Here is a 27257-nt window from a genome sequence, read left to right as displayed (position 1 = left end):
TAAACTGCTATATAAATTGATCAGGTTTATATATATACATGCATATGTAAAGTATAGTATATATGTGCCTACATATGCATGAAGATATACACATTTTACATGCATATATGTATCAATTTATATATGTGTGTTTATAGGAAAAGTTGTATGTTTGGAGATATATGTGTGTACATGTGTCTGTGTATGTATGTGTGTGGGTGTGCAACTGTGCATATATATATGTCTTTATATGCCTGCATATAAGTCTAAGTCTATATATGTGTATATATGTATATATGTAACCACATATATGTCTGTAGATATACGTAAGTATGTAGCAGTTAATGTTTTTTACTATCCGATTGAGGTTTACTTCTGCAGCCTATTGTTTCAGACAACAGATATAAGTTGCAATGGAAGAGGAACGTCGGATTTGGTGTCTGTCCCCCATTTCCAATTATAGATGGATCATTACAGACAGAGAAGTACTGAGAATCCAGACATCTGCTCTTCACATGAATGCACTCACCTCCTAGAGAACAGCCTGCCATCATGCTCTGGAAACTGGTTGAAAATGTCAAGTATGAAGATATCTATGAGGTGAGTATATAATATGCATATGAGTAAGAGAGTGTATGTATATTTAAATATACTTCTAGCTGTATATAGGCATGACTATATAATATATATCTATATCTACATATACATATAGGCAGCTATATAAACGCACACACCAACACACACAAATATATAGTTAGGAAACCGAGAGTAAATGCTTAAATGCTTATTTATTTGCATATTTGTATTCAGCATGCCAAGTCCTAAACTTTTTTTTTTTTCGCGGAAAAGCTGTTTGATGCGATTTAAAACATCAAAGAAATGATCTGGGGGTTGGAATGAGGCAACTTAAAGGCAAGAGTTTGATTGTTTAGACCTCGAATTAAATATAGTTCGATTAAATATGGACAAATGTCGAGAAAAAAAAGCTGAAAATAGAAGAGAAACACAATCTGGTATTCATAGACTGGATACATGTCTTTTTTTCTTCTCTTGTTTTTCTTGTTTTTTTTTTCCTTTTATTTCCAATTCCAATCTAAGCTCATCCTGAACCTGGATTTTTTTGTCTTCTTCTCGCTTTCACAATCGGATACATTTTTACGGCTTTTTCTACCTATATAACAACAGATACGGTATGCAAGTATACATATATTTATCAAAGGGTACATACATTCTTGCACGTATATGAGCACACACACCCGAATTCACACACTCAAAGCGCAGCTCCGCGTAGCCCGTCGACGAGAAAACTTGTGCGCTTTATTCAGACCTCCGATATTTTCGAGCAGACCGAGAAAAAAAACACATATATAATAATAGCGCAGCAAAAAACACCGCGAAAGGTCTCCTAATTTTGCACGGCGTCACGAACGGCATCTTTTCCGAACGGGCTCGGCGAACGCACGCCGCGTAAGTTAAACGGGATTTGCTCCGAAACGGGGGCAGATGCGTCAGGAAAGGCGTCGGGCTTATGGCTTCCGAATTTATTTTTAATTATTTTTTGTGGTTTGTATTTTCGGGGGACACGCGGGCGGCGGGAGCGGCGGTGCCCGTGGCAGCGGGGCGGCGGGGGGCGGCTGGCGGAGGGCAGGGAGGGCCGCGCCGGCGCTGCCACCCCCGGGGCGCCGGGACGGGCAGCGCCGTCGGGGCCCCCGCGGCCCCCTGCGCACCGCCCCGGCAGCGCGTTTTGGGGCGTAAAGCGGCAAACTCCGGGGCAAAGCAGCGGCAGGGCTGGGCAGGCGCGGGGAGGGGGGGGGGGGAGCACGGCACGGAAGCACCGGCGACCCGCCGGCACGGTGAGGGGCCGCCGGGAGGGCGGCGGGTCGCCCTCCTCCGCCCGGCTCGGCTCTCCGGAGCTCCCGCCGGGCTGATTATCGACGGGAGGCTGGAAAGAGGCAGCAGATGCGGCGTGAGGCGCCGGCACAGCGCGGTCGCCCCCCCCGGCCCGCTCGTCCCCCCCGCCGCCGGCCCGGCCATTGTCCCGCTGCGGCGGCGGGCGCCGGACCCCCTTCCCCGGCCGCGGAGCTCGGGGACCCCCCTTTCTTCCCCTTTCTTCTTTTCTTTCCCCCCCCCTTTATTTATTTATTTTATTTTTTTTTAAGAGGATATTTTTAATCTGGCTTGGCCGCTGTGCGCTTGGTGGACACTCGCGTTTCTAAATTGCTGTGGGAGAGAGGCAGACTCAGGGAGCGGCTGGGTGGGCTGCAGGCATGGTATGCACTAACTTGGTGGGGCTAGTAATGTGCAGAGTTAAAAAAAAAAAAATCCCTGTTTATTTTTATTTTTTCAAGCAGCTAAAGCCTTCTAGGTTTATCTCAGGGAAAAAAAAAAATGTTCCTCTCTCTTCCTCTTTCCGATTTATAATTAACAACACGGTGGTGGGGGAGCCTTAGCCACTTAAACTGACTGTTCTTAAAACAAAAGTGTGTATGTGTGTGTGGAGCGGGGGGGGGGGGCTGCTTTGGGAAGTGTGAGTCTATTTAGGAAGGAACGTAAGTTGAACTTTAACAGAAATGGCAGACAGTCCAGTTGAACGGGTTCCTGCAACATCAAAAAGGTTTTATATCGCCCCTGGCTTTGCCTCGAAACTATAAATTTACTCTCCTTTAAAATTCACTGCATGCGTTTAACTTTTGGGTGAAAATTGGGATATGTGTGTGTGTATATGTATATATTTATTTTTATTCATTTTCACATCGGGCAGGAGGAACAGGATTCGGAATTAAATGGAGCCCAACTTAACCCCGATCCAAGTATTTATTTTGCTATTGCGAATAAGTACGATCTGTAGCATTCAGCAAAAGGGCTTAATCTCCGCTGTAAATAGTTATATTATAATCGCTGCACATTTCTTCTTCCTTCTTTTTAAAAAGGAAAGGATTAGAAAAGCCTATTTTTTCTCATTATTTGTTAAAAAAAAGCTATAAGAACAAAAGCACCAAAGGCAATCAATTTCTCGTATTTGGAATGTATAATTAAATGTAAAAGAAGGAAATACGGTTTTCTTCTTCTTCTTCTCCTTTGCCTCTAGCATTGCTCCATCTCATTTCCTTGCTCCCGACCAGCAGTGTCTACTTTACACATCTTCCTCCGCTGGAGTTAATTGAAGTTATGCCTCTTCCTTGCTAAACTTTTTCCCCCCCTCTCCCTCTCCCCAAACTCTGCCTCTGCCAGCCCCCCTCGTCTGATTACATCGAGTAATTCTCCACTGAATGAACGTCATTTACAATAGTAGGGGAGCTCTCGAGCTGGCTGCCAGCTTCACGCTCCATTTGGTCCTGCATTCTCCCTTTAAAGTAGTCGTGTAATATTAATAGTCATGAATATCAATTATTATGAGGCGGTGTAGAGAAGGAAAGGGAGGAAGGGGTATCGGAGCAGTCTGAGCCTAGCCTTGGGTTGAAGAGGATTGTGTCTGGGAGCTCAAAGGAAAAAGAAAAAAAAAAAAAAGGAAAAAAAAAAGAAAAAAAAAACAGAGAGGGAGGGGTAAATCATATATGTAGATATAGGTTTCCAGGCTCGGTTTTGGGGGCACTGGTCTTTTTTTTTTTTTTTTTTTTTTTTTTTTTTTTGATGGATAGACTTCGAAATCTCTCGAGCTGCTCTCCCGTGTCCAACACGTCCCTTTGCAGATCTCCTTGATATTTTTTTTCCCCCTCCACTTATTAGCATTATCGCCACTATTTTATTTTTAGCTATTACAAGACTTTTTTTATTTCCAGATGTTAGTCCACACCTATTCCGCCATGGTGAGTTTGGATCCATGTTGTACTAGAATTGCATGTTCTCTCTCTCTCTCGATCTGTTGTCTCTCTCCCTCTCTCTCTCTCTCTTTTTAAACGCCTTTGGCTTGGTAATTTAGCACAATAATTGGAGGAGGCTTGCAGCTGCTTCTCCCTTTTTGCATTGTGTGTTCTCGATTTGAGCTAGGGGAGTTTTGGGGGGGGGAGAGCAGGGGGGGGAAAAAAAAGTTTTTTGTTTTTGTTTTTTTTGAGCCATGTGTGCCATTGCTTGTGGGGATTGGAACTACCCTTCGTGGAAGAGATATTTTCTTGTTTGCTTTTAGCCTCGCAGCTTCAGCTCGGTGGAGTTGGACAAAACTCCTCTGCCACCTTTCCGCACACGCTTTCGCCCCCCCCCCCACATGCCCCCCCACACCCCAAAGAGTTTTCGTTACAATGAAACCCCCCCACGCTCCCACCCCGTGCTCCGGAATATAATATCGGAAAAGGAGACAAAAGACACTGGAAGTTGCTGCAGAAATCGTAGCGGCTGGATTTGTTCAATACCGATGTTTCATTTGGGTTTTGTCTGAGGGTTTTTTTTTTTTTCCTTTTTTTTTCCCTAGGGGTGTGCTCTCCTTATACAAAGAGCCCCCCGTGTTTTTGATTTTCTTTTTTTAAAGTCCTTTCCCGGACTACTTCTTACCTCGGAGTCCTCCGAGAAGTGCAACTTTCCTTCTGGTCTTTTCCACGTGAAGATGGGTTGGTGATTTTGAGTTTCAGGACTTCAGCAGAGGGAATAAATAGATGTTTGGAAACTTTAGGCAGGACAAGGGGTGGCTTGTTTGGAGGGTTGGGTTCTTTTGGGGGGGGTTCATTTTGATTTTTTTTTTTTTTTTTTTTTACCTTTGGATTTATTTTGGGGGCTGATGCAGGGGGAATCGTATTACTGGACTGAAGTCACACATCTTACACGCATATGAAACACCAGTCCTACATTTTCAATTATGACATTTAGCATTTCTCCCTCTCGCCCCCCCCAACTCCCCCTTCCTGCTAGTTATTGGGAATAGACACGATCTGGGTGAGAAACGCTGGAATATTTCTAATCCGCGGCGGGGGAGGGGGATACATTTGAACACCGGTTTCCTTTATTATTATTATTATTATTATTATTATTATTATTTAGTTCTTAAGTTTTATTTTGGGGTGGGCGACTTGCTGCTGGGTTTGTGCTTTTTTTTTTTTTTTTTTAAGGTCCTCCTTTTTTTTTTCTTTTTTTTATTTATTTAATTTGCTTTTAGGACCGGCATGATGGAGTGCCCAGCCACAGTTCCCGGCTGTCCCAGCTGGGATCCGTCTCGCAGGGACCCTATTCCAGCGCTCCTCCGCTGTCTCACACCCCGTCCTCGGATTTCCAGCCGCCTTACTTCCCACCCCCCTACCAGCCTCTTCCTTACCACCAAAGCCAGGACCCTTACTCCCATGTCAATGACCCCTACTCCCTAAACCCCCTGCACCAGCCCCAGCAGCACCCCTGGGGCCAGAGGCAGAGGCAAGAGGTGGGATCGGAGACCGGCTCGCTGCTGCCACAGCCTCGGGCCGCCCTGCCGCAGCTCTCGGGCCTGGACCCCAGGCGGGACTACCACTCGGTCAGGAGGCCAGACGTCCTCCTGCACTCGGCTCACCATGGCCTGGACTCCGGCATGGGCGACAGCCTTTCCCTGCACGGCATCGGACACCCGGGCATGGAGGAGGTCCAGGTAAGGCACCGCGCTCCTTTCTCCTCCGCGGGCAAGGCACGAGCCTCCCCCAGGCCGCGGCCTCGCTCGGAGATCATCTAGGGGGGCTTCTGGCAACCGTGTGATGGCTCCCCATCCTTCTCTCGCGCTGGAGACTATAATTTAATACTCCCCTCTTTTTTTCTTCTTCTTCTTCTTCTTCTTCTTCTTTTTTTTAAAGGAGAATGTCATCACGCACAGGCTCTCTTTGGTAAACCCTCCCCTAAATGGAGAGCTAGCAGAACCCAGTAGGAAGACAGGCAGGCAGACACACTGCTCGAAATATTCCACGTGTTTCGAGAGCTGGCAGAGTTCAAGCCGGCCTTTCAAATTCCAGGTATTTCCCAGGAAATAGCAGCTCTCGCTAACCAATTTCCTGCAGCTTAGGGATTTTTGATGAAACTGTCAAGTGACTCTATTCTTCATCCGTGAGGGAGGGGGAAATAATAATAATAATAATAATAACAACAACAACAGCAATAATAATAATAATAATAATAACAATAATAATAATAATGATCAAAAGCAACCACCCGCCACCAGAAACGAGGCAGCCCCCCTTTTTAAATACAGTTCTTAAGGGTAGCACTGATTTTAAATTTGGTCTATTAGCTCCGCTGGGTAACAAAGGAGTTTCACGGGGCTCAAGGCACAGTATTTCCCAGCTTCCCCCCATCCCACGCGAAACTCGTCATCACGTGTTATTTCCTTAAAACAGAAAGGCCCTTAACAGCTTTGGCGCTGGGGCCCTCCGCGCTTCGGTGGCTTGGTTTCCACCTTGCTGGAGGGGGGTAAGACCAGCCAGCTGGGGACCTCGAGCTGGAGGCAGGAGCCTTCAGGGGCCAGATCTTGCATCAGGCTTTAGAAGTCGGGATTTGGGTCCGCTTTTATTCCTTTTTCCGAATATATATATATATGTTATGAAGATATATGTATACATGTGTATTTATATGTATGTATATATATATGTGTGTGTGTATATTCAGACCTGGAATAAACAAAGATCTGGACTACTGGATAATATACGGACTCCCAAGTCAGTCTGCAGAGGGGGGAAAAGGAAGGAGGAAAGAGGAGGCTGAGAAGGATAAAATAGCGGTGCAAAGGGATCATCGTAATAAAAGAATCAGTGGAAGAGGAGCAGAGGGATCATGTCGCGTTGGCTTGCGGGTTTTTTTTAGCGTTTCACGGGAAAATCTCGGAGCTTTGCTGGTGATGAGGACTGGAGCGAGTGCTTTAGAGCTGGGAAGGTTTTTCTGCTTAGATTTCCTCCTGTCTCCCGCGGGTTTCAAAGTTTATTTGCGAGACCTGGGAGTCGTCCCTGGCCTCCTCGGGCAGCATTCACAGGTCCCGTCTCGCCTTCCTGACTCAGGCAAAACTCGCAAGGAGGTCGAGGCGAGTTTTGCCTCGGTGAATGCAGAAAAGTGGCTCTCTCCCTCTCTCTTCCTATCTGTAACTGAAAGACTTAACTAGTGCTTTGATATTTCCACCTTCCCCAAAGGAAGTCCATAACTGCATGCTCTCTTGTCCTTACACTGTTGTGAAGGGAGAGAGAGAGAGAGAAAGAAGGAATGAGAGAGAAGGAAAAGAGAGAAGGAAAAGGTAGAAGGAAAAGAGAGAAGAAAAACAGAAAGAGAGAAAGAGAGAAAGAGAGAAAGAGAGAGGGAGAAAAAGAAAGAAAGAAAGAAAGAAAGAAAAGTGTAAGAGAAAGGAAGAGAAAGAAAAAGAGAGAAAGACAGGGAGAAAGAGAGAAGAAAGAAAGAAAAGGAAGGAAGGAAGGAAAGAAGGAAGGAAGGAAAGAGAAAGAGAGAGGAAAAGAAAGAGAGAGAAAGAAAAAGAGAAAGAGAGAAAGAGTGGAGGGAAGGAAGGAGAAAAAGGGGAAACTCTTCCCGGACACTTCACATAAAGCATCCCCCCTCTCTCTTCCAGGGAAGTGGCCTTTCGGGGCGCAGGGAGCCGCGCTGGCCCCAAGCGCAGCCCGCGGGGGTCGCCCGAGCCCCGTGGCCGCTCCGCGGTGCCGCCGGGGGCCTCGGTCCCCCCCGTCCGGGCTGCGCTGAGCAGGCAGCGCCGGGCCCTGGGGGAGCAGCCCGGGCCCTGGTTTGCAAAAGTTTGGTCTCAGGCTGGGGGAGGAGGGGAAGAGAGAGAGAGAGGGGAGAGAGGGTGACCCAAGCAGAAACACGTGAAGGGAGAAGTGTCCAACTGCAAGTTAGCACAAATAGAGGGAAAGGTAGCCCAAAATTCACCCCTATCGCTGAACATTTTCTATTCCCCCCCACCCCCCATTAGTGACAGATGAAGTTGGGCAGTTTTCCACCCTGGTTTTTAACATAGATTTGTCGTAGGCGCACTGCTCCAAGGAGCATATATGCCTATTATCCATAAACACCAGAGACGATTTCCAGGAATGGTCCCAGATCGCTTTTTCTTTTTTCTTTTTTTGGTAGTCTTCTAAAAAGTTGAACCGATATCTAGGTAGATAGATACAGACGCATATGTCTTCTTTAACTTAGGCGTCTCTGATTAAACAATGTCACAAGGATGGGCTGGGCTGACAAGGGAGAAAGAGAGAGAGAGAGGGAAAAAAAAAAAAGGAGTGCGTGACAGAAAGAAGCAGTGGTTATTGTATAAACACCGAATCCAGGCCATGTGTAACCCATTGTCCGGGGATATAATTAAGTGATTGTAACACGAGAGCGCTCTGTTATGGTAAACAGAACGGATCGTATTGTCATTGCTGCCCCTTTCGAGAGGAATTTCCAGTCTGCAGTTTGCAACCGTGCAGCCAGGGAACGGGGAAGGGAAAGAGCTCCTTAGTGAAAACCAGTCTGCATCATCTAGTAGAGACGCTGAAAAACACCACTGCAACCCAGGATTTTTTTATTATTATTTTATATACATATATATATATTTTTACTTAGCGACTAGGCAAAGTGTGGTTTGTGGGTCTTATTAGGACAAAGCTACTATAAAGAAAAATCTGCAGGGGAAGACCCAGGTGCTTTAGAGCCTTTGGGGGGGGAGGGAAGAGATTAAACTCTTTTTTTCCTTTCTCCCTCTCAGATATTTTCCTAGCTGTTGAATGAGGTATATATGATTTATAGGTAGCTCTGTACTACTTGGCTGCTGGAGGAGGGGAGGGAGGGGAATCTTCCTCTCTGGATTTTCTAAGTATATCTAGAAACGCATCACCTCTCCCCTCCCTGCACGCACACCTCCACTCCTCCTCTCACCCACACACACGGCAGTCACCGCCTCTGCGTGCTAGGTAGCGAGCTGGAAAGTTAAGCTGAACCAAAACACCCAAGTCTCTTCGAAAGTAACCCCTGGTATCACTTTTAACTAAAGAAGTCTAGTAATTAAAAGTCTGAGTTGTTTTTTCCACGTTTCCGCATGCAGTCCTAATTAAATCTTTACGATCCTCTCTGTGACTATTAACTGCCAGCATGCTGAGCGAATATCCTGTACAAAAACCCAGCAGGAGGGCGTAATTAGATAGAAAATCAGACAGGAGTCTTCTCATTAACTACAACAACTAACCCACGTTGCTGGCGGAGCGAGCGGAGGGCGCGCACGGAAAGCGTGGGCAGCGCCGGGTGCCCGGGAGAGGAGGGAGCAGGAGGGAGAGGGAAGATGGCGTTTCGTGTTTCCCTCCCCTGCCGGGCCACCGAGCGGCGAGCAGGCTGCAGGATTCGTTCCTCGTCCCTCTTTGGTGGCTGCTAAGGGGGAGGGAGGGAAGCCTCCGTAATTTTCTTTTTTGTGCCCTTTAGGTACGTAGCCTATCGATTACGGGGGAGACGCGCAGGCACGCGCAAACGCACGCCACGAGGAGCCACTCGTGTGTGTGTGCGTGTGCGTGTGTGTGTGCGTGTGCTCAAGGAAAATGAAAAGAAAGGACAGAGCTCGAGAAAATATTGGTCCGTCACATTGTTGTTGGGGGTTTTTTGCTTTTTTTTTTTTTTTTTGGTGCGCCTTTTGGAGATGTAATTTCCTCCTAAATCATATTCCATCCTGAATGTCTCTCTGCTGAGCGTAGGGAGATAAGGGCTGGAGCAGGAGAAACTCAGCCACTCAGCGTAGCAAAGATAAAGTTAAAGTAATAGGGAAGAAAAGCTTTGCTTTGCTGTTAAGAGGTTTTTCCTTATCAGGGAAAAAAAAGGAGAAAATTCTCCGAATAGGTAATAATCCGGAAAAAAACAAAACCTCAACTAATGATCAAAACAGAGAGAGAAAAAAAAAAAGAAAAGAAAAGAAAGCTCAGATCCTCCTTCTAGCTGGAATCCAGAATCTATCCTAAAACGGAACCTGTCGTAATTCCTACCGTGAATTGTTCCTATGACATCTCTGCTTTGTAGGAGATGGTTTTGCTGTGCCGACCGCAGATTTAGCGGCAATTTTTGTGTACTCGTTTTTTTGTTTTTTTTTGTTTTTTTTTTAATGGCAACTTCATGTTAAGGAACGAAACATTTGCTCTGTCCTCCGCGTCCGTCTTTGTTCTCTCCCTTCCTAAAGAAGTTAACGCCGTAATAACAGGTGTGCTCCCCACGGGGCTGAAAATAACACAATAATAATGATAATAATAAAAAGGTTGAGAGGGAAAGCGGGAGACTTCTTCTAGGCAGCCAGTTTAATAGTTTAGGCTTTTGCTAATGTGCGACCCCGGCCCCCCCCCTCCCGCCCCCGCACACTGCCGCCCCCGCAAACTCAGGCCCTGTGAGCAACCCTGGGAGCTGTAAATCTCTTTCTGCTCGTACCCTATACGATGTGGGCGTTGCGCTGCACTCCGAAGTGCTCAGGCTTTAATTAAAAGTCCATAATGTAAACTATTATATATAAAAAGTAAATGGCCCTTGAATTATTAAGATGTGGCGGGGTTAAGCAAACAAACAAAACACAACAAAAAAAAAAGGGGGGGGGGGAGGGTGGGTGGGAAAAGGGGAGGGAGAATTTAAGTTGTCCTTAATCGTGTTCATTTATGCCATGCAATAGATCTTACAGATGTTGCCAAATTACTAGGTTTTCAAAGAAAGAAATATAAAGCTTTATCGAATGCAAAAAAAGTCTATGCAACATCTACGTTTTATAAGATAACAAAACCAGTATTGCACCCCATATGCTTCACACCTCCTTCTTTATTAGAAAACTATATAATTTGTAAGAATTTCATTTCCTTGTCGATTTGGTGGGAATAATAATAATAATAGCAATAATAAACCCCTCCTCCCCTAGTGAATTAATATAAATGGAAATAACAGAAACGCCAGTTTGGAATGACATGATTTATGTACGCGATTCTTTAATATCCAGTCAATTTGAATAGTGATGTTTTTATATCCACAGTCAGTTGAAGATGCCAATAACAGCGGTATGAACTTATTGGACCAGTCTGTCATTAAAAAAGGTATGGATTATTCCAACAAGCTAGACAAACTTTTACTGTGTAGCAATATCTTCATGATATATATATTTTTTTACTTTGGGGCAATTAATTTATCCGGGAAGCAGGCATACACGGCAGCAAGATGAATAGCTGTTTGGGGTCGGTAGATAGAGTGAAGGGAAAAGGAAAGACATGGGAAAGGAGAAGCGGGTCCCCCCCCGCCCCCCCCCGTCCTGCACTCGGATTAATCACACCTAATTGCAAATATTTCTTTGCGCTGTTGCCCATAGCAGTTCGAGTAGGAAAACACGCTCCCCCCGATGTGAATTTGCCACCTTGCTCGCAAATACCCCCCCCCCCATGCCCAAACGCGGTTTCCACGGGCCCCCTCCTTCCCACCCGGCTTTTACCGCGGGAAGGGGGCTGATCCCCTTTGGGGTTTTCATGCATTTCCCAGGCGATTCAGGCGTGCGGGGGGGGGGAGAGAAATGCACGCCGGTGGAAAAGCAGCCTCGGCTCCTTCCCCCCCCCCCTTCTTCCAAGAATCCCCCCCCCCTTTCCACATGCCCTCCCCCTTTTTTAAAAAAAAAATCTTTCTACATACGCGTGCATGATTTAGTGCAACTGCAGCCTCACCCCATACTGTTAAAGGGAATGTGATATTAACAAATGTTTGCAGTCTCTTGTACAGCTGTAAGCAAAATAATTAACTAATTAAACTAATTAAATGTAATTACAATAACTCATTTTGGGCGTATTGCAGCTGCTTAATTTTTTTTTACATTTCTCTGACAGTCACTCGAAGATGCTTGGCGATTAGTGTTGTGTTATGCTGATAGACATTAAACAGATCACACGCTGCAAATGTAGGGAAAGCTATCTTTAATTATCTAAGGAGTTTCTATTTCTAGATTCAATTTTAAGTACCAGAGATGAGAGTTAGAAATGCTGTCCCTTATGTTTACTATCAGCAGCACTTATCGCCAGGACCTTGTTATTTGTCAAATGCGGAACTATTAAGCTACAGATAGTTGAATAGAGATGATCTTCTAGAAGGCAAAGAAAAATAATAGGGAGGGTGTTTATTTAAAATGTACTGAAGGCACCATGAGGTCCTTCCGTTTATTTATTGTTTTTATTTAAATCCTCGGGTACGGTCGCACACACGCATATACACACAGTGAAGTTCTAGTCGTTTGAGGAAGGATAGATGAAAACTTGCAGATCATTTGACAGCATCGTTTATGACCACCGGTTGAAAAGACCAAGGATTTTTCGAGAGAGGAAAAAAAAAAAACCTTTAAAAAAGTTGTCTTAATGCAATCAGTTTGTGTTGTAATTAGTTTTTAATGGAATGAGCTCAGTCTGCATGTGATCGGTAGGTTTCGTGCTTATGGTCTGTAACACGGCGGCTTCTGGTTGTATTTTTTCCCTTTTTTCCTCTCCCTTCCAGTCCCTTCTCCGCCCCCCCCTCTCCCCCCCCCCCCCCCGCCCGCTTGATAGCTCATACACGACGTTTCCTCTTGGGTGTATTTGATTAATTGGTGGTTGATTTGTGGTCGAGAGACTTCTTTTTAACGTTGGTCCGTGTTGGCATTTTCGTTTTGCAATTTGTTATTCGCAGGACGCTCTGCTGTATTGTGTGCGATCACCCAGTCAAAAATAGCCTTTTTTCCCCCCTCTCTCCCTGCCTGTGTCTCTCCCTCCTTCAAATGACGAGGAGAGCAGAGACATCTAATGTGCATGCTGACTGGTACGGTTAGGTAGGGAGTATCACGCGGTTAAATTTGTCAAATTAAGATTTGAATTATAATGATTATGGGGAAGCTATTGGGTATAGATCGAGAGGCGCTTGCTGGGCCTGGGCGTTGGAATCGCTACAGTTACAGCAGCTGCCACACGCAGAGACCCAGACACACATATAGGTGGGATCACATGTGGGGACCTGCAGCTAGCGGAAGAGATACTCTGAGTTCTAACCCTGATGAACAGGATACCTATGCACTTTGGAAATAACTAAAAAGCTACTGGCGTTCGCTTGTAGCTGTTTTAAAGTCCCTGGAGCAGTATTTGCTTCCTTAGAGGTAATGCTAAGCTCTAAGGAACTTTTCAGCAGAAAGGCATGTTGTGAGCTGGGTTTCTTTTCGAACAGCGAGTTTCTTGGGTGCAAAGGAAGAGAAACGTGCAATAAGCAGCAGGGCACATTTGTGGCAGACAATATTTAATCTGAACGAGAGAAGGAGCAACCCAGAAAGGGTTCAGCAGGACTTTCTCTTTGTTTTCTACACTTTGCAGCTGTAAGGATGTACTCTGAAGTAACGATAAGTTATTTAAACTCTGTAAGTCACTGTTGCAGGCAGATGACACAGATAAATAGACAGTCAGATAGCTATTGATTGATTTTTGTGCAGTGCAATACTCTTCGTGATAAATATTTTGTAGGTTGAAGGGGGCCTATTTCACCAAAACCTAGTTTAGTGTTTCAAATGCTGTAATAAAAATGTAGTGGAAAAAAAAAATATGATACAGACCTAAAGCATAAACTTAATTATGTCTTCCAGCCTATAAGTGTTTACTTCTTTATGGTCTTTCTGAGGCCTGCAGAGGGAATCATCCATCTATCTATCCATCTATGTAGAGATGCAAAAGGACTGCCAAAAATATTAAGGAGATTATATAGGGACTCATATATAGCTATCAATTTATCTTGCGCATCGATCCCACACAATAGATTATAGATACGCGGTCTCTTGTTATGTTTGCTATCTGAGCTTACTTGACATTTCTGAAGTAATTTAGTTAAGAGGAAATGAGTTGTTCCCAGTAGAGAGAGCAAACGAGTGGAGTGAAGGTAGCCAGCGTGATAAATGGCTCTTTCATTTGGAGATCTCCAGAGCTCGTTTAAGGCTAATTTTCTGTATTAGCCCCCTTTGAGCTATTAATGCAATAGGCAGGGACCGTGGCCCCTCGTCTCTTAGCTGCCCCATTAGAGCTAGCATTAAGCTACCAAGCCTGAACTCTACTGTGGTGGCGGTGGTGGCGGTGAAATAATGAAAGGTGCTTTTTAAACCCTCCTAATCTAAACTGGCAGAGGGTGGTTAATACGATTTGAAGGGGGCTGGTCAATGAACAATCAATAAACTAATAATGAGAAGGATGCGGTACATTAGCAGTCTAAAAATCCAACGAGACATTAAAAAATCATCGTTAACTCCTAGCCCCATTAAGATTTGGGTGGCTGAAGTGGGAGGGAGGGAGCCAGATAAATCATCGAGATGATAATAATCATCAAGAGCATTAATACCAGATTTAACTCGGCTTTAAGAGCTTACCGGCTACATGTTTTGAGGCCTTTCCTCGATTTCTGCTGAAACGAAGGGAAGGTTTTCCGCACGTCAGGAATAAAAGATCGGGTCCCCTTGTCAACTGCTCATCTGAAATTTGTTTGGCGCGGGCGATGGCGAAATAAGTTGTCGTCTTTCAAAATCCTGCGTGGCCCGAGTCCAAAGTTAATTTTTTGTGACTCTGGGGCACAGTCAGTGACCTTAAAATTATCCTGATGTATTTATTTACTTTCAGCTCTCTCTGTAGCTTGTCGGTGCGCTCACGTCTGAGTTAGCACGAAAGACCGTTTTAACCCTAATAACTTAAATCATTGTCTCCTTGCTTACACACGCGCTATTACTAGCATTATTTTAAAGAAGCATGTGAAAAGAGGTGTCCTAGCATTTTCTTTTAAAAGCGACTCTTAATCGTATAGCATGAGATTGCTCCCCACCCCCTTCCTGAAGTATCCAGCAGTAAATGATTAACTGAAAACCACCCTGGCCACAGGCTTTCAGGTGACAGACCTGGGAATCAAACGGTGCTTCAGAGATTGCGCTTCGGTGTCACTGTGTCGGGTACCTTTTCCTGGAAGGCTGCCGGAACGTTGTTGTCACCTTTAATTTAATGCAAAACAGTTTCGAGGGAATACATTTCACTTGGAAATTTCCTCCTGGCTTTCGGGGCAAAGGGGCTGCGGAGGAGGAGGGGGCGGGAGGAAGAGGAGGAGGAGGAGGAGGAGACGAGCGGCAGAGGAGGGAAGGGAGCGTGAATACCCACTTTCTGTGCGCGTTCGTTAAGAAGAAAATAAGAACCGAGTCTTTTAGTGGCAAAAGGGTGACACACTGTCCCTGGACTCCTAGGTTTGTCTACAGAGCCAGACCAAATCAGCAGTAAATACAAAGCCTTGCTGTTATGATGGACAAAGAGCTTTTGGCTCGTTTCGGGCCCGATAAGTAGCTCCCAAGATGTGAACACAGCAAGCTGATAACTAATTAGTAATAAGTTTCTCCATGGCATTTTAGAAAGAGAAACATTTCTTTTGACTGGTGGATTGATTGATTGATCGACTGATCGGCTCTCACGTTGTTCTCCAGGTTTACCGCAACGACGTCCACAGATTAGAGAATCGTTATTCCGCTATTTTCGGGACGTAATGATTCTTTCTGCTCGTTTCGTTTTTCGTGCTCTTGACATGCCCTTTTATTCCCATTTCTTCTTGTGCGTGTGCATCGGGGCGCGTTTTCACGCGTTTGTGGTGAGCAGCCCAACAGAGAACCGCCACCACCACCAAAAAAAAAACAAAAACAAAAAAACCCTCACAGCCTAAGACTTAATGTATGCACAGAAAATTGTAAACATGTAAAGAACTGAAAGCTTCACGCTGAGTTTCGCCATGCTCCATTTCCCCACCATTTCCTGCTGTCGTTTTAAAGCGATCTCACTCATCTAGAGATCCCGTTTGCAGGAACAGTATGCTTATAATTACTAACAAATCAAGCGGCTACTGTTGCTCTCCCGGTTTATTGATAAGCTGAAGAGAAATGGAAGGGGGAGAAATGACAAAGAGATTGAAAGTAACCGGAGGAAAGGAAAAAAAGAGAGAGGAAAAAAAAGAGAGGAACAGAGAGAGGGTGAGAGTGAGAGAGAAAGAAGAAGAAAGAGAGAAAGAGGGAGAGAAGGAGAAAGGAGGGGAAGATTTTGGAAGGGGGGATTGTGAGAGCGCTCACGTACACTCGCCGAAAGGAGTTTAGGAGTGAAAGTAAAACAGCTCCTGCTGGGGACAACAAGAACTATATAAATGGGATAAAGTTACCGTAGGGGTAGTGGGGACGCCGTGTATATACGTGTGTGCTCTTCTGTATCATTACAAGTTACGGCAATCCCTAACCACCCGGGAAAGTTGTCAGCGACTAAAAATACCCTGCGCATTACAGTTTATCAGAGTTTACGTGCACGCAGGGATCTGACACATGCAGCTGCACACACGGACGTGGGTATTTGTTCACCCACCAAAACCTCCGCGTCGCATTAGCTCTGGTACTGGCTGGTCTCTATCTGAAATGCTATAGCCATGCTAAACATATAGATATGATAAAGATAGAGTTAATTCATTCCGTGGCAAACAAAATTTTTTAAGGAAGTATTAGGTAATTTACAGAAGATACAGAGGATAGATAGAATACATCTCTCCGAAGCTATGAAATTGCAATAGTTATGCTTACACCGCCTGGCAAGACTCTCAAATGGGCTTAGAGTTATTAGACTCCAACTGCTCGGTATGTTCATGTAGTCGTTTTTGGTGAGCCACTGGTAAGAACAAAAGCTGAAGAGTGCTCAGCATCGCAGGGAAGGCAGCCAGCCTGCTTACCAAAAGCAATTTGCATGGAAAAAATATCGAACACGTGAAAAATCCATATTTCAAAGGTTAACTAATGTAATAAGTGCTCCAAAAGCGAGCGAGGTGAGATATATTTAAGCATTACACGGGGACCTCTCTCTCTCTCTCCTTAGTGAGTTTAGACTAAGATCAGATGTTCTTGGAATTGCTGCCTCTTGTTTAATTTCTCAGTTCACTGGACAGTGACCTGATAAACTGGGCACTAAATATAGCCCCTGTAAAGGTGTACTCGAACCAGCGAGCCTGTGTGCTTGTCCGAAGAAAAATGCCAGTCATGAAAATATCTCTGTTGTGGCAGTGTTTTAATCTAACTCTTTTTTTTCTTTTTCTTGATTTTTTTTTGCACTCGAATGACGCTGCAGAACAAAGTACATGAAATATGCGACACACACACACAAACATATAAATATATATGTTTCATGGGGGAAAGAGACAGATCCTTTTATTTTTGAATGCCAGTACTGCCTCTGATACCCCAAAGGAGTCTCTTTCTATAGCATCAATGGCAAAATACCTACTAATGGCAAGAAAAGCAGGAGCGGGCCTCTAACTCTTTTATAACTGTTTCTGTGCCGATTTCAAACCATTTGAAACCGCCTTTATGAGCTGTATAAAACGCCCAGCTAAAAATAATAGAGAAATAGGAATCCATTTCACTTTCCGATTCCCTGAAGTAAAGCCACTCAAAATAATTTGTTTATACTGGAGACTATATACGAGGCATACGAAGCAATATGTATATCTGAAATCTACTTGCCTTTTGGTTTTTCGCTGTTATAGAGCTTTTATTGTGGGGGTCTGGTCTGGCGGTAGGAAATGATCTGTAATAAAAACAGTGAAACACGGTTGTGTCTATTCCATACACTGAGGTTATAAAATTGGCAATTGCCCAGTAGTTAGCACTTGGTAATATATTAGGATACCCGATCTTATTGTTTAGCAGCTCCAGACGACTTAAATATCCCCTCAGCCCTAATGGTTTGATTCTCCAGATATGTTGCAAATAAACAGGGCTTTTATTGCTTAACTGACATGTATTATAACTACCTAAATAGCTGGCATATGTGCATAATAGAACCCTATTATTTGCCGAATTGGTTTTGCAATTGATTGAGTGAAAAGGGGAGACTGGGAAGCAGGATCTGCTCCGCGAGGGTGTGTAATCAATTAGTCTTCTCCTCTGAAATATGCCCGCTAGACTGCCACTAGACTACCACCAGCGAATCTGCATTTTAGGAGTACACTTTCTATACGGAAATGCACGTTGCAGCGATTCTAAAAGGAAGCAGCAGTAGCAGCTGTCAGCTCTTATTAACTCCTGCATAAAACATACCTTAAGTACGGTTTGTTATCAATTACTCGCAGAAATGAAACAACTGGGAAAATGCAGCGAGGCTCTCTATAAATTAAAGTGATTGGCTGATTGATTAGAGCACCTGCTGTAAATCATAACAGTTACACACAATTATGAGGGAGCTGTTTAAGTTCATTTGTAAACAAAATTCATGTCACCAGGGGATTGCTCTCATTTTTTGCTTTAGCCTTTTTTTTTTTTTTTTTGCTGTTGTTTATTTCTAAGTGTGTCTGTTTGCTATTATAGGAATTAGCTCATTATAATCCCCTTGGTTGCTCTTAAAATAACCTTACTAGTTTCTCAAATAAATTAAATATTTTGTTTTATCGTGAGCAGAATAAAATGTTTTCATTTTTGCTTTGTTTTTGCTTTTGCTTCCTTTAAATATGTGTTACAGTAATTAGATCAGCTTTATTCAGGGACATGAGAGTTCCCAGTACTTTATGGATAGTACAATATGATCAAGATGGTGAATGCTATGGTTATACCAGTTTTTTTTTTTCCTGGCGATCATTTTTCTGAACTAAAAGGTTCATTTTGTTTCATAAACCAGACTTAATAAAACCACAAAGCAATAACAGAGCTGTCTTCTGGTTGCTGTATCCTCCAGCCTCGATATTTATTTAAGACAGAATCTCTCTTAGTGCGGTGAATTTTTTACTAGTTCAGCAAGAGAAATAGTAGAAAAATAAGCAAAAGTAGCAAGTTTTCCTTTTTTTTTTCACCTTCATCAATGTGCCAGGCGCTGTCCATTGTACAGAAAGGCATTAGAGGGCTCTAGGCAAGCCTAGATCCGAAACACGAAGTTGGTGCTTACACGGTGTATTGTATCTCCTCATGATGAAGCGAGGCATGCGAGCACGACCCTGTTGGCCATCCCTGGTTCTTGGGGCACTTTCCTAGAGGCCTGGTGGAGCAGCACCCCCTGAGGTGGCTGGAGGTAGCAGGAGGTTGAAAATCCCCTTTCCTTTCGCGGTGCGTGTCAGAGGCAGTGTGGTTAGCTGTGCTCCCTCGTGGCGTGATGGTTCATCTCTCCCCTCCTCCCCTTTTTCTCTCTCCAGTTCCGGTTCCTCCAAAATCTGTTACTTCTTTGATGATGAATAAAGATGGCTTCCTGGGTGGAATTTCAGTCAATACCGGCGAGGTGTTTTGCTCCGTACCTGGCCGCTTGTCTTTGCTTAGTTCAACCTCAAAGTACAAAGTCACTGTGGGAGAAGTTCAAAGACGCCTTTCTCCTCCCGAGTGTCTCAACGCGTCGCTCCTCGGAGGAGTGCTCCGAAGGTAAGAGGCCGAGGCGAGCGGGTGTGTGGGCATCCTTGTCTCTACCATAAGTGCTTGGCCATCAGGAAAGAAGATCTCGAATATGACTTGATCTTATTACCTCAGCAGGATGTGCACGTGTGTGTAATGCCCAGCCTCGGGTAAAAAAATATCCTGTTTTGAGGTATTGAGACGAATGTCTGAAGGATAGAGACAGATGTGGCCGTGTACTTTTTTTGTTAAAGCAGCTCAGAATGGAAGACGTTTTTGATCCCTGTACATGCACACAGACACCTTCTGTCTTCTTTCCTTCTCCTCCTTCTTCTTTCTTAGCAAACGGATTATAAGATAAAATGCCACCGTGGGCGTGTGGAAGTTAGATGTTGCGTGATGGACCTGATGTATTTCAGGGACAAGACAGTATATTTCCCAGATAACTGGAATCTGTGGGGCTTCCTCTATATGGCAATAACCACGAGGCAATTAACAGGGTGCCACGTGGGACGTCACTGAAGTTGGCAGGGAATTAATAGGAGAATTGTTAAGTAGTTAAGTATCTGGTTAAAGAAAAGTCATCAACAGAGAGCTTTGAAAGTCAACAACTTTCATCTAGAGGAAGGTTGCTGGTGGAATTGTTCAAGGTTGGTCTTGAGGCCTATGATGTTTCCACATTTGTGCAAATCACCCACTAACGTGCTGGTGAACTGTGCGGAAGACCCCAAATTAATTGACGTTTATCTGAAGAAAAGGAGTAGCAAGGCATGTCCTGGCGGCCTGGTTGCCATTTCTTCATGTCAAGGGAGAAGTCATGTATTTGGGTACCAGCAACAAGAATTTAAGCTCCGAGATCATTGCCTGGAAAAAAACAGGAAGACAGGCCTTTACGTTCTTGATAGTGACTGAAGGACTGTGAATTGCCAGTGTGGTTTGTCTGTGAGAAAGGTGAGATAAGGATATATCTCCAGTCAGAAAAGGGAAGAAGTCATGATGTGGTATAAGGTAACAGTTCAGTAGCCAAAGGAAGGCTGAGAGGGGATAAGACTTCATTTCCTACCTGGGAGGTGTATGGCAGGCTGGAAGACCAAGGATAACACCCGGACAGGAACAAATGCATATAAATTGGCCATGAATAAATCTCAGGTGGCGTTTGAAAGCTGTTAATCTTAGAGCAGTAGAGATCTTGCCAGCTACCCTATAGCAGCCGTTGAGCCACATCTTTTCTAAGTTGTTTTTAAACGAAACCTGGGCAAAGTCTGTTATCACAGCAGGGGATCCGGCTCCGTGTCTGGAGCCGGGGGGGAGGGGGGGGGGGAGTCCTGCTGCATGCACGGTCACTCATCCTAAAATGCAGGTGAGACGTAGGGTCTCCTTAAATAGATGCACTTCCACGTGAGTTCTGTAATCAGTGTTCAGCTGTGATCCGTGCCAGTGGAAGAAGCGGGGATTTTTACTTACAGATGCCAACCGGTCTGCTCATTCCGTGTAACTGCAAATGGAGCAGAGAAAACATCTGAGAGATACACTGTAGAAAATATAATTATCAAGGTAAAGAAACATCATTACTGAACTTCAGTGGATTTCTGGAGATGGCCCAAGTCGTAATCATTGGCTGCTGCTGACTTCAGTTCCTATCTTGAGTCTGAGTTTTAGACAAGCTTTTGGTTCAGAGCGAATGAAATATGAAAAGCTTCTCTTTTGCAATTCTGCCATTTATTACTATTTGCTTTGATATAAAATAGTGAGAAACCAGGTTGGCTTCTCTGTCACTTCTGATTTCCTTCCGCTAAGTGTGACTGTTAATTTTATTTATATATATTTATATATATATGAATGAACTATGAAGGATTTGGGGTGGACTCTGATTCCGGTGTCAAAGCTCCCACTGGTTTCACAGGTGGCAAAATTTCACCCCTGGGGCTTTACTCTCTGGGTACATATCTATAGGTGTGCAAACAATAGTTCTGTATTTCCCATCTATAGCTCACTCATCCCTCTGTTGTCCTTATCTGTAACCTCGGGCAGATCTTCAAATCTTCCTTCAGGCAATGCTTTATATAGCGCACTCGGCTTTTAGGTGTTCCTCCCAGTAGCCCAGCATTGGCTTTGCTCACACACACACACGAAACAGTTCCAATAGTTTCATAAATGTTTTTCTCCTTTTCTGTTTATCCACGGACACACACGCACATTACATTCTCCCTTAGAGCCCTTTAGATTTTTTTTTCTCGTTCTTCTTTCCATTTTGACTCTTTCCTAGAATAACTGAGGATCTAGCTCTCACCCTCTATCTTTCTGCTCATCTCTACACTCCACCCTAACGCATGTTGGTGTCGTACAATAGCAACCCAGTTGCCGCCTTCCATATCAGGCCCCTGCACAGTAATTATTGCTGTTTGGCATTATTTGATTTCCCTGGATAAAAGGAGGAGAAAAGCGGGCTCGTCCCCACTCCCACCCCTGGGAGAAATTAAGCAAATCTCAGCAAACTTGAGGAGAAATCCACACGCACGAAGTGCTAACGTCGAGCGAAAAACCCTCCCAGGCTCCACTGACTGCTCAGACTAAACGTTTCTTCCAGGAACACTGCGGGGTTAATCACAATGTTAATTTCTTTGCAATTCTAGAGCCAAATCGAAAAACGGGGGGAGATCTTTGCGAGAAAGGCTAGAAAAAATCGGTTTGAATTTACCAGCCGGCAGGCGTAAGGCCGCAAATGTCACTTTACTCACCTCCCTGGTGGAAGGTAAGCAGGGGACCGCCGTCCCCGTCCTCTCCCTCTTGCCTGCTCTCCACTCGCGCCCGACACTTTGCGAACCCCCAAAAGTTTCGGGATCAGGTGGGAAATCGCTGCGGAGGTGAAATTCAGGGCGGGTTAGGATGCCTAAGGCCAACACGCGTGAGGAACCCATCCCCCCCCCAAATGAAGTCCCTGGCCTGGGAGGGGGTGGGAGGTGGAGAAGGCATTGGTTCCTCTTGGTGGCAAGCATGAGGATCTGTGTGTGTGTAGGTGTGTAGGTGTGTGTGTGTGTGCAGGACAGTCCCCGCTCCTCATTGCTATTAATTACCAGGCTGCGTCCTCCGCCTCTACTCCCTGCTCTCGCTAATTCGCTCCTCCCGAGTTTATTTATGGCAGATGCCCACTGCCGTGTGCTCACGGAGGAAAAAGGATACAGACCCCCTCGTTGTTTCGGCAGAGGAAAGAAATCGGAGCATTTTAGCAGCTGCAGGGTGCAGGTTACCTTAGGGTGACTAGACGTGAACAAAGAGACGAGCTCTTCCCGAGGAAGGGAAGCGGGAAGGAGAAGCTGGAGTTTTAAATGGTTTCAAGCGAACTAATGCCGTTTTGGCGTTCGGCGCGTTTCTTTGATTTATCGTTACCGTATTGAAGAGTAAAATCGAGAGCCGCTAATATGCTTAGGATATGTGCGTGCGTTTATGCTAAGAAAAGTTGGACCTTCTCCAAAAAACATAACCAGAATAGTATGGATGTAATTATGAATTACATGTATCTACATTACACAGACACACCGAGAGGCGCAGAAATAATCCGGTTATCTCTTCTGCATATAAGCATGCACAAACATCTGCGCTAGATATTAACTTTTCAGCTCTTTTTGGTTGAGTTATGCGAGTGCTAAGACCTCATGCAGAGATGAACCCAGGCCCCAAAGGGCCGGTGGGCACCGACTCCCCCGACTTGCTGTCGGCATATGGCTTGCGCCGAGTGCGCTAGGGGTCCGGGGGGTCCGGCTATGGGGTACAGATGCCACCAACCGTGTCAAGTGTGCAGCATCGCCTACCTCATGCTACCCTCCTCTGATTTACCTCCAAACCAACAGTTTACCTTAAAAGAGCTCCCTCCTCGCGGACCAAGCTGCACCCGCTCGGGCTTTAGCTCGCTTTCTGCCTCCGGTTCAGGATTTAGCATCGCTGTTACGCTTTTGCCTGTAGCCAAAATGCTGCCTCCAGCCCCGGGCGGGATGAGCGGCCTGAGCGCAGCCCAGGACGGGGCTCCGCTGCCCCGAGCGGCCGCGGAGCCGAGCCCGGTGCCCCTTCCTCCATCAACCCCTTTGGCGCTTAGTGAGAAACCTCGGAAAAGCAAGATGACGTGGTACCGCAAGTCCTGATCGTTAAAAATAGTGCGGTCCTAGAGTTATTATATATATCTGTTTTGCGTGTTGGAAATCTTTCCCCTGGTCCCTCAGGCGGTGCTTTAAAGGGTTTAGTGCTTTATTCTAGAGGGGGTGAGCTATAATCTGGCGGAATCCCCCTAGAATCTGAGGGGTGGTTGTGTTTTTTTTTTTTCCCTTCTCTTCTTCTTTTCCTCCTTTCTTCAGCTACTGTGTCTTCTTCTTGTGCCATAAAGTACATCAGCAGGAGTTTGATGACGCGGACCTCTGGAGGCTAGAAACCTGAAACCAGACAGGCAGAGGAAGCGACAATTAGAATTAGAGTTAGAATAATTATTATTTTTCACAGGAAAAAAGGTTGCCATTAGTTGGTATCTTTTCACTGGGGAAAGAGGAGTTTCTGCTGCATGGTCAGATCGGATAGCGGACTGATAATTTCCAGCGGATGAAACGCAGTTATCTGCATCATTTTACAGATGTGGCAATAATTGCGATAATGATGCAGGCGCTCTCTGTCCTCATATGTGGGTGTATATAGAAGTATACACATAATGTCCCGCAGAGAAAGGACTTTTATATCAAAAATTACGCGCGCATCTGTAAAGTTCCGGACAATGTTCTGGTGTGTTGAAATAGGAGTGAATTCTCTGCTTTAAAGGAAGTTCAGGGGTCCTCCTGAATTTAGGGACCTAAGTAGTTCCTTCTCACTGTTTCTTTTTATTTTATTTTATTTATTTATTTTTGGTCCGGTTTACTTGAAAGTGTATGTGTGTGAGTCTGTGTGTGGGTGGGTACTTTTCCCACAAGTTTGCCTGGGATCAGACTGGAGCGAAGACAAAGCTCATCAGCTGAAAAGCTGCCCCATAAAGTTACTTCTGGCGACAAATAGGGCTTGTAGAGGGAAAACATGAGACCGGAGCCTGTCCCTAAGGTGCGGGCGATGTCAGCGGGTTCCCAAACACGGCCCCAAAGAGCTGATCTGTCCTAGGGGGTGGAGATGGGCAGCAGAAAGCTGCCGCTTGGCCGATCCGACTGCCGGCAGCAGGGCGGGGATCAGAGGCTGTTAATGCCCCTCTCCTTTTGTGCAGGTGAGGCCGTTCACTTAGCTCGGGATTTTGGGTACATCTGCGAAACGGAGTTCCCAGCCAAGGCTGTTTCTGAGTACCTGAACAGGCAGCACACGGACCCCAGCGACCTCCACTCCAGGAAAAACATGCTGCTTGCTACAAAGTGAGTGCGAAGTTAAAAAATAAAAATAACAATAAAAAAATCCTCCCCCTTCCTTAAAGCCTTCCTCTGCGCTCTTTTTACAAGCAGGCGGAGTTTGCAGTCCCCAAAATTATAGCGGTCCGGGGCAGGGGAGGAAAGGGATGCTCGTCTGGTGCCCGTATCACACCATGATCCCGGATTGCCTCCGTGACCTTCTGCAATGGGGTTTCTGTGTGGTGTAGGCGACTCTCCCTAGGTCGTTTCCAAGCCATACACCCCCGCCCCCCCCCCCCCCAAAAAAAATCATGCATGGAAAGGGGACCAAAAATCTATATTTTACTTCCACTCCCATGGCTGCAGGGGGACAACACTGTCTGTCGGTCTGTCCCTCCCTGCTGCACGCACCTGCAAGGTTGCTGCCAGATTGCAATGCTTTTTCCACACAGTTTAATTAAAAAAAAAAAAAAAAAAAAGTATATCGCTAATCGTCCCTAGTTCTAACAAATTTGCGGCCGCCGCTGCGAAGCGGGTGAGGAGACGGGGACGTTGAATCTGCCACCGGGTTTGGGTCCCCCCCATCCATCTCTTTCCCTTGGGACTTTCTCCGTGGCTTTTCTATATCGTTTGATTTACACCCGGCTTTGCCTCCCGGGCCGGCTCGCTGGGTGTTTTATAGCTCGCTCGGGTGTTCGGTGGTGGGTGCTGTGTGTCTCCGCACATTTCTGTCTCTCTGGGGGAAAAAAAAGAAAAAAGGGGGGAAAACCCCCCAAAAAACGAACCCAAGCAGCTCTCATTTATTTCATGCTCTGGGACGTGGCTTGCTCCGATGACAGTGTAATTTAAAGAAATATATGGAGGGTTGAAAAATCATTTGCTCAAATTTGTCCAGATGTTTTTTAGACGTGATTGGAATTTGATTGTCCTTTTCCGCAGGGTCAGAAGATATTAATGTCCCAGAACTTTAATTGCTCGCAGACCCTGCTTTGCTCTTTGAAGATGTAAAATGTTGGACTCATTACTGTTTGTTCTCCAAATTCAAAGTTTCCTCTCTTGCACTTTCTTAATGGATAATACACATAGAAGTAGACCTTTATCTTTCTCCACCCTCTGAAACCTTTAACCCACTGGGAATTTCAGCGATTTTCAGAGGATGAGAGCTGTATGCCCTTTTAAAGTTTTTTTTTTTCTTTTTTTCTCCTTTTTTTTTTTTCCCCCTCTCTTCAGTCCTTTTTTCTCTGGTCCCTGGGTAGGCATCTGTCTCAAAGTGACTATTCTTTTGGGAGGACCTCCCTGCCTCCCCGGGTTTCCACTTTGCCTGGGTACCTGTTGACTTGAAGGCCTTCTGGACTAAAGCAAAGAAAAGAAAGGGAGAAAAAAACTCATAATAAAAAAAAAAAAAGGAAAGATCTGATTCTCCAAGGTGGGGGGAAAACAAACAGGAGCCGGATGTCAGCTCTGATGCTTTGATTCAGGTGCCTCCCCGCAAAATAAAATAGAAAGTCCCAGCTTTGGTCCTCATGTGAGGAAGCACGTGGCCTCAGAGTCCTGACCTTTCTTCCCAGGGATGCCTGGCCTGAGACATCTTGGAGGGGTTTTGCTCCCTCCTTATCCTACCCCATGGTCCTCCATGCATGGGGCTGCAGGTCCATGTAGGTCTCATCCAGCTGGTGCTCTCCTCTGGGAACAGCACCGATGGGACCAGCTCGGGGCCTGGCTCAGGCCTCTGGACAGATGGACAGACCACAGACTCGTGCTGCATCTCTCTGCCTTTCTGCTGCCTGGTTGTTTCTAGAGGCACCCAGCAGGCCTGGGTTTTCAGTGGTGCTTCAGAGGCATCCTGGTGGTGGAGGTTCCATCTCCAGGCCTGGTGCTCTTCTGACAACCCCGTTGCAGCAAGCTCGCTCCCTGCTGCTGAAGAGCCTGGTCCTGGGCAGAGGGCTGCTGGTCTCCTCCGACCTCCTGGTGTGGGAGCAGCGGCCGGGTCCCCCACGCCACTGGGGAAAGGAAGGCCTGGGGCTTGGGATCAGCCTTGCCATGGCTTGATCCTGCCCCTTCCTTCAATCTCCGTTGTCTCAGAGACCTCTGTCAGTGTGGCATGCGTCTAACCACCACTTTTTCTTTCTCTCTTCTCTCTTCATCTTCCTCTCTTCCATGCAGGCAACTTTGTAAAGAATTTACAGATCTCTTGGCCCAGGACAGGACGCCCATTGGAAACAGCCGGCCCACCCCTATTTTGGAACCGGGCATTCAGAGCTGCTTGACTCACTTCAGCCTCATCACTCACGGCTTTGGGGCCCCCGCTATCTGCGCCGCCCTCACGGCCCTTCAAAACTACCTAACTGAAGCTCTCAAAGGCATGGACAAGATGTTCTTGAACAACAACACTGCTAACAGGCACACATCTGGCGAAGGACCAGGTAGTAAAACTGGAGACAAGGAAGAGAAACACAGAAAATGAAAAAAAAAAAAAAAAAAGAGGAAAGAAAAAAGAAAAAAGTTAAATAAATAAAAGGAAAAGAGAGAGAGAGAGAGAGAGATAATCTTTTAAAAAAACCGTCTTAATTTTAGCTTTAAAAATATTGGATTGGGCTTTGGAAGAATTCTATTAGGTAGGACAAAATAATAATAATAATAATAAAAATAATAATAATTAAAGAAAGACA

The 27257-nt window shown here is 45.4% G+C and overlaps 1 protein-coding gene across 1 annotated transcript; it reads left to right on the top strand.

The window, feature by feature from the left end:
* Nucleotides 1-498: 498 nt before the first annotated feature.
* Nucleotides 499-27052, top strand: TFAP2B (transcription factor AP-2 beta). The gene is made up of 8 exons (XM_067294856.1): nt 499-579; nt 3759-3785; nt 5063-5521; nt 10877-10937; nt 19057-19276; nt 21880-21998; nt 24474-24615; nt 26752-27052. Exons 1-8 carry the CDS (start codon nt 499-501, stop codon nt 27050-27052), a joined length of 1410 nt encoding a protein of 469 aa, XP_067150957.1.
* Nucleotides 27053-27257: the final 205 nt, after the last annotated feature.

This window comes from Apteryx mantelli, chromosome 3 (assembly GCF_036417845.1).
Source record: "Apteryx mantelli isolate bAptMan1 chromosome 3, bAptMan1.hap1, whole genome shotgun sequence".
Taxonomy (NCBI): Eukaryota; Metazoa; Chordata; class Aves; order Apterygiformes; family Apterygidae; genus Apteryx; species Apteryx mantelli.
This window is presented reverse-complemented; position numbering and strand designations above follow the sequence as displayed.

Coding starts and splice junctions, on each gene's coding strand:
- TFAP2B (XM_067294856.1), top strand. CDS start 499: ATGCACTCACCTCCTAGAGAACAGCCTGCCATCATGCTCTGGAAACTG. Junction 580..3,758: donor AGTATGAAGATATCTATGAG/GTGAGTATATAA, acceptor TTTTATTTCCAG/ATGTTAGTCCACACCTATTC. Junction 21,999..24,473: donor ACTCACCTCCCTGGTGGAAG/GTAAGCAGGGGA, acceptor CCTTTTGTGCAG/GTGAGGCCGTTCACTTAGCT.